This window comes from Tachypleus tridentatus, chromosome 7 (genome assembly GCF_004210375.1).
Source record: "Tachypleus tridentatus isolate NWPU-2018 chromosome 7, ASM421037v1, whole genome shotgun sequence".
Lineage (NCBI taxonomy): Eukaryota > Metazoa > Arthropoda > Merostomata > Xiphosura > Limulidae > Tachypleus > Tachypleus tridentatus.
In genome coordinates, this window is record NC_134831.1 from 100,273,505 (window position 1) to 100,288,643 (window position 15,139).

Consider the following 15,139-nt stretch of genomic DNA (forward strand, 5'->3'; position numbering starts at 1 on the left):
CATACACACGAACTCTTCTATGTTTTTAAATACCATACTGATCCATATCACAGTTATCCAGCACTTCCTACACTGATTTATTTCTATACTTCTGTTTGTTGACATCACTTGTGCCTGTAAATTCAATTCTACCCCAGTTGTGTTACTCTGTTAGTTTCTGGGCAAAGAGCATACCTGTTCCAGAAGTAGTATTATACCCAGTATGTGTGCTTTATTTTCATATTCTTGCACACCCATTTTCAGTGCAATTTCTTTCTGGTTCATTTGAGGTTGATGTGCCATCGCTGGCCTCTCTACCTTGTCAATGTGAACTTCTAGATTTTGATGAGTTGAGGTAGTACTGATTTGGAAGTTAACTATTTTTTATTTTCAAAATGTATGTTTGATAGGTACTTGCTTCAACTTATCCACTTCCCACCTTTCCTCTCCACTATATTCCAGTGTTTATGGTTTTTACGAGGATTGTTCTAAAATGGTAGAGTGAGCTATCTACACACAATATGGGTGGTACAATACAATTGGTGGAGAGCAGTCACATGAAATGGTGGACTGTTGCTCTTCAATGGAATTACTTTAATGATACATAAAGGGTAAACCAGGATCAAGAGAACTTTTGGTCAAAGGAAGTAAGAACCTCTCAGAAATACATTTCCAGAGTAAGAAAATGTTAACATTATTTTTTTTTATTGGATCAAGGATCAAGAGAACTTTTGGTCAAAGGAAGTAAGAACCTCTCAGAAATACATTTCCAGAGTAAGAAAATGTTAACATTATTTTTTTTTATTGGCTAGCGAGTTGTTAGCTGAAATTGATAGTTTATCAAGAAATAAGATTCTATTTGATTATATTTATCATAAAAAATGAAATTAGTAACTATGTGATATATAAGTAGGTTTGCAAGAATGTAATAGATGAAAGGTGGAAGACATTCAAAACGTCAGCCCCTCTACACTTGTGTCTCCACAACAGGCAGTTGCCGTCTATTCTACAAAGTTTCATCATGAATACTCTGCCTAAACAATATATCAAAGAGTGTAAAATTTGTCAGGTGCGACTATAGAAGACCTCAAAATCTGTCGGACATTTTACTACCATTAAATGAATGATTTTGTACTTTGATTGTAAAGTACAGATTGATCAAGTAGTTACATTAATGTTTCTTGTTCCTGTTCAGTTCATGTGTTTCTCAATATCAAGAAATTTTCTGATGAGAATAAATAAAAAAATGTTTTTGAAATACAGTAGATGTTGATTTGTTTTTAATTGGCATTTTTATGTGAGACTAATCGCATAACTTTATGCAGTGGAAAAAGTTGAGGAGCTGTATAATTCATTGGCCAAAAAAAATGCAGACATCTATGTTCAGAGATCTCGACTGCTGTATCACAATGCTGACTTAAAAACTCCTTTGATCACCTGGACATTTGAAGGTGTGGACTTTGTGGTGGTTGCTGACACTTCGTACCATGGCACGGACAGAGTCGTCCAAGTCATGAAGGAGATTGACGAAGAAAGGCAAGTCCTGATGTTGATGTTGCTATTAAATATACCCGAGTACATTTAATAAAGATATTTCTATGTCATCTGATGGTGTAATCACGTTATTAAAAGGTATATATCTGCCTTACTGTTGTTTTGCCAGACTTAAGGGTAAATAAAATTGTAATATTGACTTTACAAAACAATCAGCTTTTGCATTTGAAATACAAATTAACTGTATCTGTTTATTTCACTCTCAACGTTTTTGTAAGAATTCTGAACTATGGAGTAATCCAGTGAAAGATACCTCACTCACTTTGTATGTGAAGAATAGAATACAAAACAATGAAGTTTTATTATAACAATATTTCATAGTTGCTGGAAGTCATGTGGAAGCTTAATATTAACAGTTATAAGCTAGGTGTTGGAACTAGTGCTGTTGGAAGCTTAATATTAATATTGTTATAAGCTAGGTGTTGGAACTAGTGCTGTTGGAAGCTTAATATTAATATTGTTATAAGCTAGGTGTTGGAACTAGTGCTGTTGGAAGCTTAATATTAATATTGTTATAAGCTAGGTGTTGGAACTAGTGCTGTTGGAAGCTTAATATTAATATTGTTATAAGCTAGGTGTTGGAACTAGTGCTGTTGGAAGCTTAATATTAATATTGTTATAAGCTAGGTGTTGGAACTAGTGCTGTTGGAAGCTTAATATTAATATTGTTATAAGCTAGGTGTTGGAACTAGTGCTGTTGGAAGCTTAATATTAATATTGTTATAAGCTAGGTGTTGGAACTAGTGCTGTTGGAAGCTTAATATTAATATTGTTATAAGCTAGGTGTTGGAACTAGTGCTGTTGGAAGCTTAATATTAATATTGTTATAAGCTAGGTGTTGGAACTAGTGCTGTTGGAAGCTTAATATTAATATTGTTATAAGCTAGGTGTTGGAACTAGTGCTGTTGGAAGCTTAATATTAATATTGTTATAAGCTAGGTGTTGTAACTAGTGCTGTTGGGAGCTTAATATTAACATTGTTATAAGCTAGGTGTTGTAACTAGTGCTGTTGGGAGCTTAATATTAACATTGTTATAAGCTAGGTGTTGTAACTAGTGCTGTTGGAAGCTTAATATTAACATTGTTATAAGCTAGGTGTTGTAACTAGTGTTGTTTGAAGCTTAATATTAACAGTTATAAGCTAGGTGTTGTAACTAGTGTTGTTGGAAGCTTAATATTAACATTGTTATAAGCTAGGTGTTGTAACTAGTGCTGTTGGAAGCTTAATATTAACATTGTTATAAGCTAGGTGTTGTAACTAGTGCTGTTGGAAACTTAATATTAACATTGTTATAAGCTAGGTGTTGTAACTAGTGCTGTTGGAAGCTTAATATTAACATTGTTATAAGCTAGGTGTTGTAACTAGTGCTGTTGGAAGCTTAATATTAACATTGTTATAAGCTAGGTGTTGTAACTAGTGCTGTTGGAAGCTTAATATTAACATTGTTATAAGCTAGGTGTTGTAACTAGTGCTGTTGGAAGCTTAATATTAACATTGTTATAAGCTAGGTGTTGTAACTAGTGCTGTTGGAAGCTTAATATTAACATTGTTATAAGCTAGGTGTTGTAACTAGTGCTGTTGGAAGCTTAATATTAACATTGTTATAAGCTAGGTGTTGTAACTAGTGCTGTTACAAACCAGGTGTTCTATTTCAGTGAGATATGTTCGTGTCACTAAGGGATCACTGGAGTATCTCTCATTGGATCATCCATTTTAGTGTCTGATATTTTTGGAACAGTACTAGTGAAGAGATTGCAAACAAAATTAATTCATTTTTATATTTCTACTTGTTTTTTCAACTTGTTTTTTTATGTAAAGACATTTAACTATTTAGTTACAGTTTTAAAAGTCTTAATTTTACCAAAACAACTAAAAGAAATGCTGTTTTGATTTTAAATAATATAGTATAACAAACTGTAGTTTTACTGAGGGTTTTCTTCACCTATCAGCCCTTTTCCTGAAGAAGGTGTAGATTTCACGACACTGTGGTGTCGTAGAGTACGGGGTAGCATGCAGGCTGTTATTTGCCAGCTACGAAATTATCCTCAGACGTTATTAGAAATCAAAGAATTCCACGTGTGGGGTCGCCTTGTTGGGGCTGAACAAGAAGCAGCACCTCGAGGTAGGCTTCCAAAATACTGTGTCCAGGTTATTATTAAAAGTTTATACCAATTGCTGTGTTAGTAACTATTAAGAGACTAAAAGACAGTTAATGTATTAACAACAACGGATCATTTCGTTTTTCAAAGCTGTCCAGCCAGTCATTTCCATTCCCCAAGAAGAATGAAAAACGTAACCTGTTATAAGGTACCGTCCTCCGTTATAACCAATAGCAATTCATTCCATAACCCAGTCACCCTTTCACAAAAATAAATCTGTTTTAACTATGGTCCAGCTGCTTTCTTTTCTTTCAAAATCCAATACTTTTGCCTCCTTGTCATATTCTCTTCATAATTCAGCACAGAAATTAAAGGCCATTAACCTATTTATCTTCTGGATAATTTTGTAGACTTACATAAAATAGCCTTTTCTTTTTTTAAGAGAAACTTCACCTATCCACTCAAGAAAGCCCTCACTATAGAAAGAGCAAACATTCAAAGCTAAGTCCTGTAGGTTGTGAGTCAAATACTCAAACTAAAAGGCCATGCTTCCTTGCTTTTGAGAATACCCTTTTATAAAATTGTTTTGCAAATGATCAAAAGCCATTTGTCATGATTTTAGTTTACATAATTGTTGATGCAACCCTAAAATTGTTAATTAAATTTTATCTTGTTATATTACCTGTGAGTTTTATATTAAGATTGTTAAAAGACTGTAAAAGAGCCAGAAAATAGTTGCTTTAATTGCTTTCATGATATTGGTGCACCTAAATAAAGTTGCTCTGATTGTGTGTTGTTTTTTTTAAGTTGACAAGAAGTTAAGCCTCATACAGTTCCTAAAACATAAACAAATGAAATATCGTACAGTCCACAAGATATAACTAAACCTCTCATAGATTCTTTGAAGTATAAGTAAATTAAACCACATACGGTCTTTAAGATATAAACAAACTAAACAAATATACAAGACGATCAGAAATGTTATGTTGTCAAACTGGAACACAGTTAACTGTGATGACATACCAATTCATTCTAAGCCTAAAAGTCTAATATTCAACATAGCAAAGACTAGAATATCACACCCCTTGCTGTTCATGACTAATGATGTCACTGTATCAGGCAAGTGAAGTGTCATTTATGCTGTTCCCAACAGTTGAAAGTCACACTTTACATTAACCCTTTTGTGACAGGTAGCTTGTGTAAAAGGCCATGTCATCATGTTGATTTGCATTCAAAATTGTATTGAAGTACTATTTTATGAATTTTTGTCAATAAGTTTGGAATCAAATTGTAAGTTATAATTCAAACTTTAATATTATATATGCATTTATTTCTTAATTTAAAAGTAAATATTAAAATAACAATCTAAATATAGATTTTAGTGAGTCACATAGTATGCTGAATGCAGCAGTATTTAAAATTGGATGTTTCAAAATACTGTCTGTAGTTTCATACAAATTAGGAACTCAAATTACTAATGTTAACAGATTGTAATATATAATAACTTCATATCTTTTTTCTTTGCTGAGAAATGGCTTATTTACTGAATGAAACATAGTGGCCACTTTCACCTCTTTTTATTTTTGGAAATGTTCCCTTATGTACTCTTCAATTTATGTGTGAATAACCAATCAACAGCTTAGAATGTCTCCCTAGTGGATTTCTTAGCCAGTTTTTAATGTGTAAAAGGCTACCATGTTCTTTCAAACCAAGATTTCAAGAAAGTAAGTTGTGTCTTTAGTCTGCTCTAAGCTTAATAAATTATAATGGGATTCTATGGCATCCTTGTAGTTATTTATGATTTTTTTGTTTATTCAATTATGTATGTAAAACCTACAAAAAATCTTTGTTTGATATTGTCCATGTGTGAAATTTTAAAAGGCTTAGTAACCTATGTCCAGCAGCAACTGAGCACAAGGGCTGTAGCAAGAAGAAATAATTGTTTGCTTTACCTGCTGATTTATTGTTCTATATTTTAAGAAAAATAAGTTTAATAATTTGTTTTTAAATAGTAATAATCTATCTACATATATATAATATATAATAATTGAAATGTGGCTGTATATTACAAAATACTAGTCCACTTAAATACAGCCAAGACAGGGAAGTCTAAAGTGTAGTTTTATATTACTATGTACATGACCTGAGTGCACACGCACCACATCAATGCAAGTTATGTAATGTAAACTAGGCATGAGTGGAAGGTCAGTATAATAAAAAATAATAAATATATAGTGTTTTGAAACATAAGCAACTTAGACTAAACATGTGTATTTTCATGTTATAACATGTAGTCATTCTAGCATAAAAAAACATTATTTATATTTCCAAATTTTTTATCATATGGTTAAGAGGCTGGTGAAGTGACAGACCCACATAGGAAATAACAAAATATATTCTTACTGAAAACAAATGTTTGAAATGAATGTAGGAAGTCTTTGAAATTACGCAAATAATATTTGAGATTTGGGGGGCATGACAATCATAACAAGAAATAACTATGCACTCAGACTAGTAATGAAACAGACTTGATAAACATGTTTTTAATAAAACATTTTAAAAAATTCTGATTTTTTTTATGTCCAAAATACTTATCTTTACTAAAAGTTTGTCAAATTCTGTGAATTTATACTGAAGTTGGTGTTGTTTATTTCAAACAACTTGTAGTCATTTACTATTTATTTAAACAATAGCTATATACAAACTTGCTTTGTGTACTTCATTTTTATAAGAAACACATTTACTCCTGCAACATCTTGTATTCAGTGAAAATTCTTTATTTCCAAGACATATCACCTTATGGCTTTATTAAGAGGTCGACACCCTAACATACCCAAGCTTAACCTTAACAAATAAGAAACAACTTATTTAATTTGTAATACTAACAATGTGTTCTGATGTACTGTTTCAGATGCAGTATAGTTATCAACAATAAAAGAAATAGTAAATGAATAAAAAGAATACAAAGAAACTATTTAAAATCAAAAACCAAAAGTTGATTCTCTTTGTTAAACATGTTTATGTTCCAGTGTGCACTGTGCTGTGTGAAAAACCCATCTGTGTATAAAGTAATAAGCATTTGTGTTTAGTTAGAGAAGTAAATACCTTCTTATGATCTTCAGTTGATAGTTAAAGTTAGTTAAATACTGAAGGTTGTACTGTTGGGGTGATGCTTAAACATCACACTCTAGCTGTTAAATTCCTTTTGTATTTAAAAGTGATTTTAAGTAAATGTGAGTTCTCAGATTCATTATGTATTCCAGTGTGTGTTGCTGTTTAGAAATTCTTTCAAGTTTTAGTATTCAAAATATAATTGATAGTTTATTAAAACTGAATTTAAGAAAGAAAAACAAATCACTGGAACATCTTGTTTCTAATGATAAAGATTAACTCAGTAATTTTCCTTTTTTAAATGTTGCAAACTAGGGCTATCTGCACTAGATATCTCGAATGTAACCGTGACAGACTATAGGGAATGCAGCTAGTCAACACCACCCTCCACCAAATCTTGGGCTACTTTTTTCTTTTTTAGCTATTAATAAATTGTGTGATTATCCATCACATTACAGTGCTCCCAAGGCTGAAAGAATGAGTATGTTTGGTGTCAAAAATTTGAACCTGCAACCTTCAGATAGTGAACTGAACATCCTGGTCACAAGGCAATGTGTTAATGTAAATCTGTGTTTTGAGAGCTAATGGTGATAGTACATTCTGTTGTATTCAATAAAAATTACTGCTTTAGCTTGTTTAACCAGAAGTGAAATCGTCTTCCACATTTTAACATTGATTTATGTCATTTAACATAAATTTGGCTCGAGAATGTTTAGTCTATAATATATAGACAACTGTGACTTTTCTGAATAATTTTTAGTAGCTAGAATTAATGTAATAATTCCATGTTTGTCTTTCTGCAGCTAAGAGAACAACTGTAATACAGGTAGGAGAACCCTGGGGAGACATGACAGTAGAAAGAAATATGCCTTCTCTAAAATTTTACCATGAATTAAACTGCGGTAAGTGTTTTCAGACACGTACTAATTATAATACAAATGTTTACTATTCTAAGACTTAACCACAGTCTACGTTCTGTAGTTTAAACTCTCTTATTATTATAGCATTAATGTATTTTTTGCAGTTTATATAATTGATTTATAATATACATCTTGGGCAAAATTAGAAGTTAAAATGTAAATATTAAAATATTTAAATATTAAAATATTAAATATTTAATATATAAATATTAAAATGTAAAAGTGTATGTGTAGCTAGAACAAGGTTGGTGAGTACAGTGTACATGTAGCTAGAACAAGGTTGGTAAGTACAGTGTACGTGTAGCTAGAACAAGGTTGGTAAGTACAGTGTACGTGTAGCTAGAACAAGGTTGGTAAGTACAGTGTACGTGTAGCTAGAACAAGGTTGGTAAGTACAGTATATGTGTAGCTAGAACAAGGTTGGTGAGTACAGTGTACGTGTAGCTAGAACAAGGTTGGTGAGTACAGTGTACGTGTAGCTAGAACAAGGTTGGTGAGTACAGTTGTAATGCGTGTAGCTAGAACAAGGTTGGTGAGTACAGTGTAATGCGTCTAGCTAGAACAAGGTTGGTGAGTACAGTGTGCGTGTAGCTAGAACAAGGTTGGTGAGTACAGTGTGCGTGTAGCTAGAACAAGGTTGGTGAGTACAGTTAATGCGTGTAGCTAGAACAAGGTTGGTGAGTACAGGTTGTGAGTATCGTGTAAGCTAGAACAAGGTTGGTGAGTACAGTGTGCGATGTAAGCTAGAACAAGGTTGGTGAGTACAATTAATGCGTGTAAGCTAGAACAAGGTTGGTGAGAAATTTACAGTAATGCGTGTAGCTAGAACAAGGTTGGTGAGTACAGTGTAATGTAGCTAGAACAAGGTTGGTGAGGTACAGTGTATGCGTGTAGCTAGAACAAGGTTGGTGAAATTTACAATGTATGCGTGTAGCTAGAACAAGGTTGGTGAGTACAAGTATGCGATGTAGCTAGAACAAGGTTGGTGAGTACACAGTAATGCGTGTAGCTAGAACAAGGTTGGTGAGTACAATGTAATGCGTGTAGCTAGAACAAGGTTGGTGAGGTGCAGTGTCACGTGTAGCTAGAACAAGGTTGGTGGTGAGGTGCAGTGTGCGTGTAGCTAGAACAAGGTTGGTGAAGTGCAGTGTCACGCGTGTAGCTAGAACAAGGTTGGTGATTGCAGTGTGCGTGTAGCTAGAACAAGGTTGGTGAGTGCAGTAATGCGTGTAGCTAGAACAAGGTTGGTGAGTGCAGTATGCGTGTAGCTAGAACAAGGTTGGTGAGTGCAGTATGCGATGTAGCTAGAACAAGGTTGAGTGAGTGCAGTGTGCGATGTAGCTAGAACAAGGTTGGTGAGTGCAGTGTAATGCGTGTAGCTAGAACAAGGTTGGTGAGTGCAGTGTGCGTGTAGCTAGAACAAGGTTGGTGAAGTGCAATGTATACGTGTAGCTAGAACAAGGTTGGTGAGAGTGCAGTATGCGTGTAGCTAGAACAAGGTTGGTGAGTGCAGTGTGCGTGTAGCTAGAACAAGGTTGGTGAGTGCAGTGTGCATGTAGCTAGAACAAGGTTGGTGGAGTGCAAGTAATGCGTGTAGCTAGAACAAGGTTTGGTGGTGAGTGCAGTATACGTGTAGCTAGAACAAGGTTGTTAATTGAGTGCAGTGTATGCGTGTAGCTAGAACAAGGTTGTGTGAGTGCAGTGTCGTGTAGCTAGAACAAGGTTGGTGAGTGCAGTATGCGATGTAGCTAGAACAAGGTTGGTGAGTGCAGTGTATGCATGTAGCTAGAACAAGGTTGGTGAGTGCAGTGTGCGTGTAGCTAGAACAAGGTTGGTGAGTGTGCAGTGTGCGTGTAGCTAGAACAAGGTTGGTGAGTGCAGTGTACGTGTAGCTAGAACAAGGTTGGTGAGTGCAGTGTACGTGTAGCTAGAACAAGGTTGGTGAGTGCAGTGTACGTGTAGCTAGAACAAGGTTGGTGAGTGCAGTGTACGTGTAGCTAGAACAAGGTTGGTGAGTGCAGTATGCGTGTGTAGCTAGAACAAGGTTGGTGAGTGCAGTATGCGATGTAGCTAGAACAAGGTTGGTGAGTGCAGTGTAAAACGTGTAGCTAGAACAAGGTTGGTGAGTGCAATTAATGCGTGTAGCTAGAACAAAGGTTAGTGAGTGCAGTGTATGCGTGTAGCTAGAACAAGGTTGGTGAGTGCAGTGTATGCGATGTAGCTAGAACAAGGTTGGTGAGTGCAGTGTCACGTGTAGCTAGAACAAGGTTGGTGAGTGCAGTTAATGCGTGTAGCTAGAACAAGGTTGGTGAGTGCAGTGTGCATTGTAGCTAGAAACAAGGTTGGTGAGTGCAGTGTCACGTGTAGCTAGAACAAGGTTGGTGAGTGCAGGGTATGCGTGTAGCTAGAACAAGGTTGGTGAGTGCAGTGTCACGCGATGTAGCTAGAACAAGGTTGGTGAGTGCAGTGTACGTGTAGCTAGAACAAGGTTGGTGAGTGCAGTGTACGTGTAGCTAGAACAAGGTTGGTGAGTGCAGTGTACGTGTAGCTAGAACAAGGTTGGTGAGTGCAGTGTACGTGTAGCTAGAACAAGGTTGGTGAGTGCAGTGTACGTGTAGCTAGAACAAGGTTGGTGAGTGCAGTGTACGTGTAGCTAGAACAAGGTTGGTAAGTACACCATGTAGAATTTTGCTGTGTTTATAAAATATATAACGAACTGTACTAGTATCAAAATTAGCTTTTTTTTTCGATGTTATTCATGGAAAAATATTTTTTGACATCTCTATTTAAATCTCAAAAAAATATTACTTTTTATCTTGACATCCACTTAAAGTCTGAATCAATTTTCAGGAACATTCGGCCATGTTTGTAGAGGTTATCAGAAACCTAAGAAATGTATTTTGTATTAATTTATTTTTTATTAAATACAAATTAGCCATAGTGGTAATGATGTGCAAGAATACATCTTTGTACCTATCTGAGTATATTTTAATCCAAGAATACATCTTTGAACCTATCTGAGTATATTTTGATCCAAGAATACATCTTTGTACCTATTTGAGTATATTTTAATCCAAGAATACATCTTTGAACCTATCTGAGTATATTTTGATCCAAGAATACATCTTTGTACCTATCTGAGTATATTTTAATCCAAGAATACATCTTTGAACCTATCTGAGTATATTTTGATCCAAGAATACATCTTTGTACCTATCTGAGTATATTTTAATCCAAAAAGCATAGTGTAAAGATGCTTCTCTGGATTTAATTTAAAAAAAACACACAAAAAAACTATAGAACACAACAAAGTCTACACACTTAATCAACACAACAATATGAATCTCAAATAATCAAAATTCCTCAACTTGAAGTGAAGTAACTTGCTGTCTTTATTTTCTGTCTTTAGACATTGAGTCATTCTGTAGTGCATATGGTCCTTGCTGGGAACCTATCATGGCTCAAGTCAACTTATCTATGGAGAATATTAGTAAACCTTCAGCTGACCCCAGCCTCAGTCTTCCCTGGTGGGACAAAGCTAGACTTCTTTTACATGGACGTCTAACTATGTCTATTCAGCATCTTACCTTCTTGATGCATGCCTCATTGGATCCATACAACATGATGGAACAAATGGAAATGACCTGGTCTGATGTTATTATTGATTGGACGAATGGTGAGCTTGTTTATTTAATTAGCTTGGAAGTTCAGGAATGAACCAATTATGGCTTGCATGTTTCATAAAAGGTTTGCCGTGAATGTAACCTGCAGATAGTATTCTTATCTGTTTCAAGTTAAATCTCTTATTACCAAAATAATTGTCTTTCTGTACAACTGTTTAATCTTAAAACAAATATTACATGTACAAACTTTATGAATCAAATATCTTTGAAGTTTTCATGTGTATAAAATATTAAAGAATTTACCACAGTGTTAAGAATAGTGAAAAGTGAGAGCAGCTGTAGTTAGTAAAGTTTAAGATGAATAGACTGAATCCAGTAAACTTCTTAACTACATGTAGCCACAATAGAAACTGTGTCATTGTTTTCATATTGAATATGAATAGACTGTATCCAGTAAACTTCTTAACTACATGTAGCCGCAATAGAAACTGTGTCATTGTTTTCATATTGAATATGATTAGACTGTATCCAGTAAACTTTTTAACTACATGTAGCCGCAATAGAAACTGTCATTGTTTTCATATTGAATATGAATAGACTGTATCCAGTAAACTTCTTAACTACATGTAGCCACAATAGAAACTGTCATTGTTTTCATATTGAATATGAATAGACTGTATCCAGTAAACTTCTTAACTACATGTAGCCGCAATAGAAACTGTGTCATTGTTTTCATATTGAATATGATTAGACTGTATCTAGTAAACTTTTTAACTACATGTAGCCACAATAGAAACTGTCATTGTTTTCATATTGAATATGAATAGACTGTATTCAGTAAACTTCTTAACTACGTGTAGCTGCAGTAGAAACTGTCATTGTTTTCATATTGTATATGAATAGACTGTATCCAGTAAACTTATTAACTACATGTAGCTGTAGTAGAAACTGTGTCATTGTTTTCATGTTATATATTTTGAGATAAGGGAAGATCGTTACACAAATTTCATTTTTCAAAATTATTTAAACACCAAACTGCTTCTGGATCCGTAACCTTGTCAACTACAGAAATCGTAGTAATGTATGAATCATGCCAGTTTTGCTTTCAGTGACAATACCTTAAACACCAGAAAGACTGAAAGCATGCTTGATAAATAAAAATGCAAACTTTTCACTGGCAAACATTATCAGAACTGATTCAAAAGACAAAAGTGTTAAACTTATGATTCAATGAGCAGCTGCAGTAATAGTTGCTTTTTAACATGAAAAAAAGAAACATATTTGCTCACATTACATAACCATTTCAGAGAACATAACTAAAAACTTAAGTCTTGAGTAAAGTTCCAGTATAGTTTTAACCATATCAAGCTTTTAGAAAAAGCGGCTCGTTTGGGTTGAGAAAATATTTTACATAAAGAGCGAACAACGTTTCGACCTTCTATGTAAAATATTTTCTCAACCCAAACGAGCCGTTTTTGCATATAAATTTCTTAACAATTTGGTTTCTCGACATCACTGATTATTATTTCATATCAAGCTTTATACAATTTTGAGCAAGTAAGTTGATTTTGGTTTAACCTTGTCACCACAGATATCCTTTACTGCATATGACTATGTTTTATTTATGTTATATCAATTAGGATAGTGTAAAATCTTAGCCAATAATCTCTATAGTGTACAAGTTTTAATTACTTAGTTTTATAAGGTAATATTTAAAAGATTCGTCTGCTGTGACTTGCATGAGACATTTTCTTAAGGTATCTTCTTATCACTGTTTTATCCACCAATACCAAGAAACTGCAAAATTAAAAGTACGTTACTCTCTAAGTACGTTACTCTTTATCAAATTGTCGTTGCTCAGGCAAAACATAATTTTTATAGCCTTCAATTTTGTTCCCCACGGTGTGGATTCCTGTACGTGGTGAGGGGACCTCCCAGGTAAGGTTCTGTTCTATCTGGTTACCTTCTCTGGGATCTAAACATCCACCCACGTGTTTGCCGTGCGTGGCGACCCGTGAAGGGGAGGAGAGGATCCTGATGGTTGAGGGGTCCAACCCTAACACACCACTTTGGCCTCGAATTCCTGTAGAAGGGCGGCCTTTGGGTGGCCCCCCTTGGGTCAATCGGCTAGTCCACTTGGGCTAGAGTCAAACAAGTACTAGTGTTGGAAGTTCTCAACGGGTGTTGTGGACATTGTGCCTGATGGTGGTGTTTGGGTATAGTGCTCACGAAACCCTGGCGTTGCTACATTGTCCTTGCGTGACTTTGTAGTGCGTCCCCTTGTAGGGCTCCATGGTGGGTGGGGTCAGTGGGTACCGAAATTTTTTCCTTTTCCTATGGATCCTCTAAAAAATTTAAATAAAATTGTAAAAAACAGTCAATGGGTAAGTGACAACGTCTTGAATACTCAGAACAGCAATCAATATCAGTAACACACGCACCTCATTTTCTTATATTACATTCTCTTCGGAAAACCTTTAGGGCAAATGTCCCCTTTTTTTATTCAAAAGGGACTAGAGGGACTTGCTGGCTCTCCAAAGTCAGTAAAGAAACTTCGATCTGGTGACATATTGGTTGAAACATCCACATCCCAACACAATGAACTTCTCTTGAATTCAAAGGCAATTGGGGATATACCTATTTTGGTTACACCCCATGCTACCTTGAATTCTTCACGAGGAGTTATTGTTGAAAGGGATTTGAAGAATGTTCCCGAGTCAGAGATTCTCACTGGTCTCTCCACTCAAGGAGTTTCTGCAGTGAGGCGCATCTCCACTCGCAAAGATGGAGTTACATTGCCAACAAATACCCTCGTTTTAACATTTACTTCAGCACGCACCTGCCACCATCAAGGCAGGTTATCTCATTTGCAGGGTTCGCCATACATACCAAACCCTCTTCGATGTTTCCAATGTCAGAGATTCGGCCATTCAAAGACATCTTGTTGTGGTTCCCTGACATGTGCTAGTTGTGGAGGCAAGGACCACGATGCCTATGACTGTGACATGAACCCACATTGCGTAAACTGCAATGGTTCTCACCCCTCTTACTTTCATTCTTGCCCAAAATGGTTGGAGGAAAAAGAGGTGCAGAATTTGAAAACGACACATAACATTAGTTATCCTGAGGCTCGGAAATTGCTGTCCACAACTCCATCTTGGACATATGCTGCTGCACTTCATTCCACAACTACAGTGGGAGTGCAGACAGATCTCTGTGCCTCCAAGGGAATCGTTTTCAAAACAAATGAAAAGCCTTTTGACCTCCATGGTTAAAAAGGTTGATGAATCGACTTCCACACCCATCTCTGTTCCTCCCATACCTTCCAACAAACCTCAAGATCCACGTCCTTCAGTTTCAAATACAGGCATTTATCTGATACATCTTTTTCTCCCACCACAAGAGACAAAACAATTATTCGTTTGCATCCTCAGTCACTGGATTCCCCTTCCAATAACAAAACCTGCCCACCCGACCCAGAACAGGATCCATGGAGGTTGATAGACCTCCTCCCACTAAAGACATTAAAGAAAAGACGTGGTCGAAACCGAAGGGTTCTCCAGCCACTTCACCTACCCGTACTTAAAAATGGCCACCTTGATACAATGGAACTGTCGAGGTTTATGTTCTAATCTGGATGATATCAAAACGCTGATTGCTTCCTACCATCCTGTTTGTCTTTCTTTACAAGAAACATTTCTCAAAACTGCTGATACTATCTCCATTCGGCAGTTTTCTCTGTATAGAAATGTCAGGTTGTGTGATGGTTAAGTACATGGAGGGGTGGCACTGTTGGTTGATCAACACGTGCCCACCCTGTCTTTGTCACTCAACACACCCTTGGAGGCTGTA

At 35.6% G+C, this 15,139-nt stretch overlaps 1 protein-coding gene across 1 annotated transcript in view; it reads left to right on the top strand.

Moving 5' to 3' along the window:
- Positions 1-15,139, top strand: part of LOC143256285 (protein hobbit-like) — a 108,534-nt gene that overhangs the window by 50,570 nt on the left and 42,825 nt on the right. Inside the window, 4 exon segments of the mRNA XM_076513328.1 lie at positions 1,305-1,515; positions 3,484-3,656; positions 7,548-7,646; positions 11,074-11,340. Coding sequence (XP_076369443.1) covers positions 1,305-1,515; positions 3,484-3,656; positions 7,548-7,646; positions 11,074-11,340 — 750 coding nt within the window.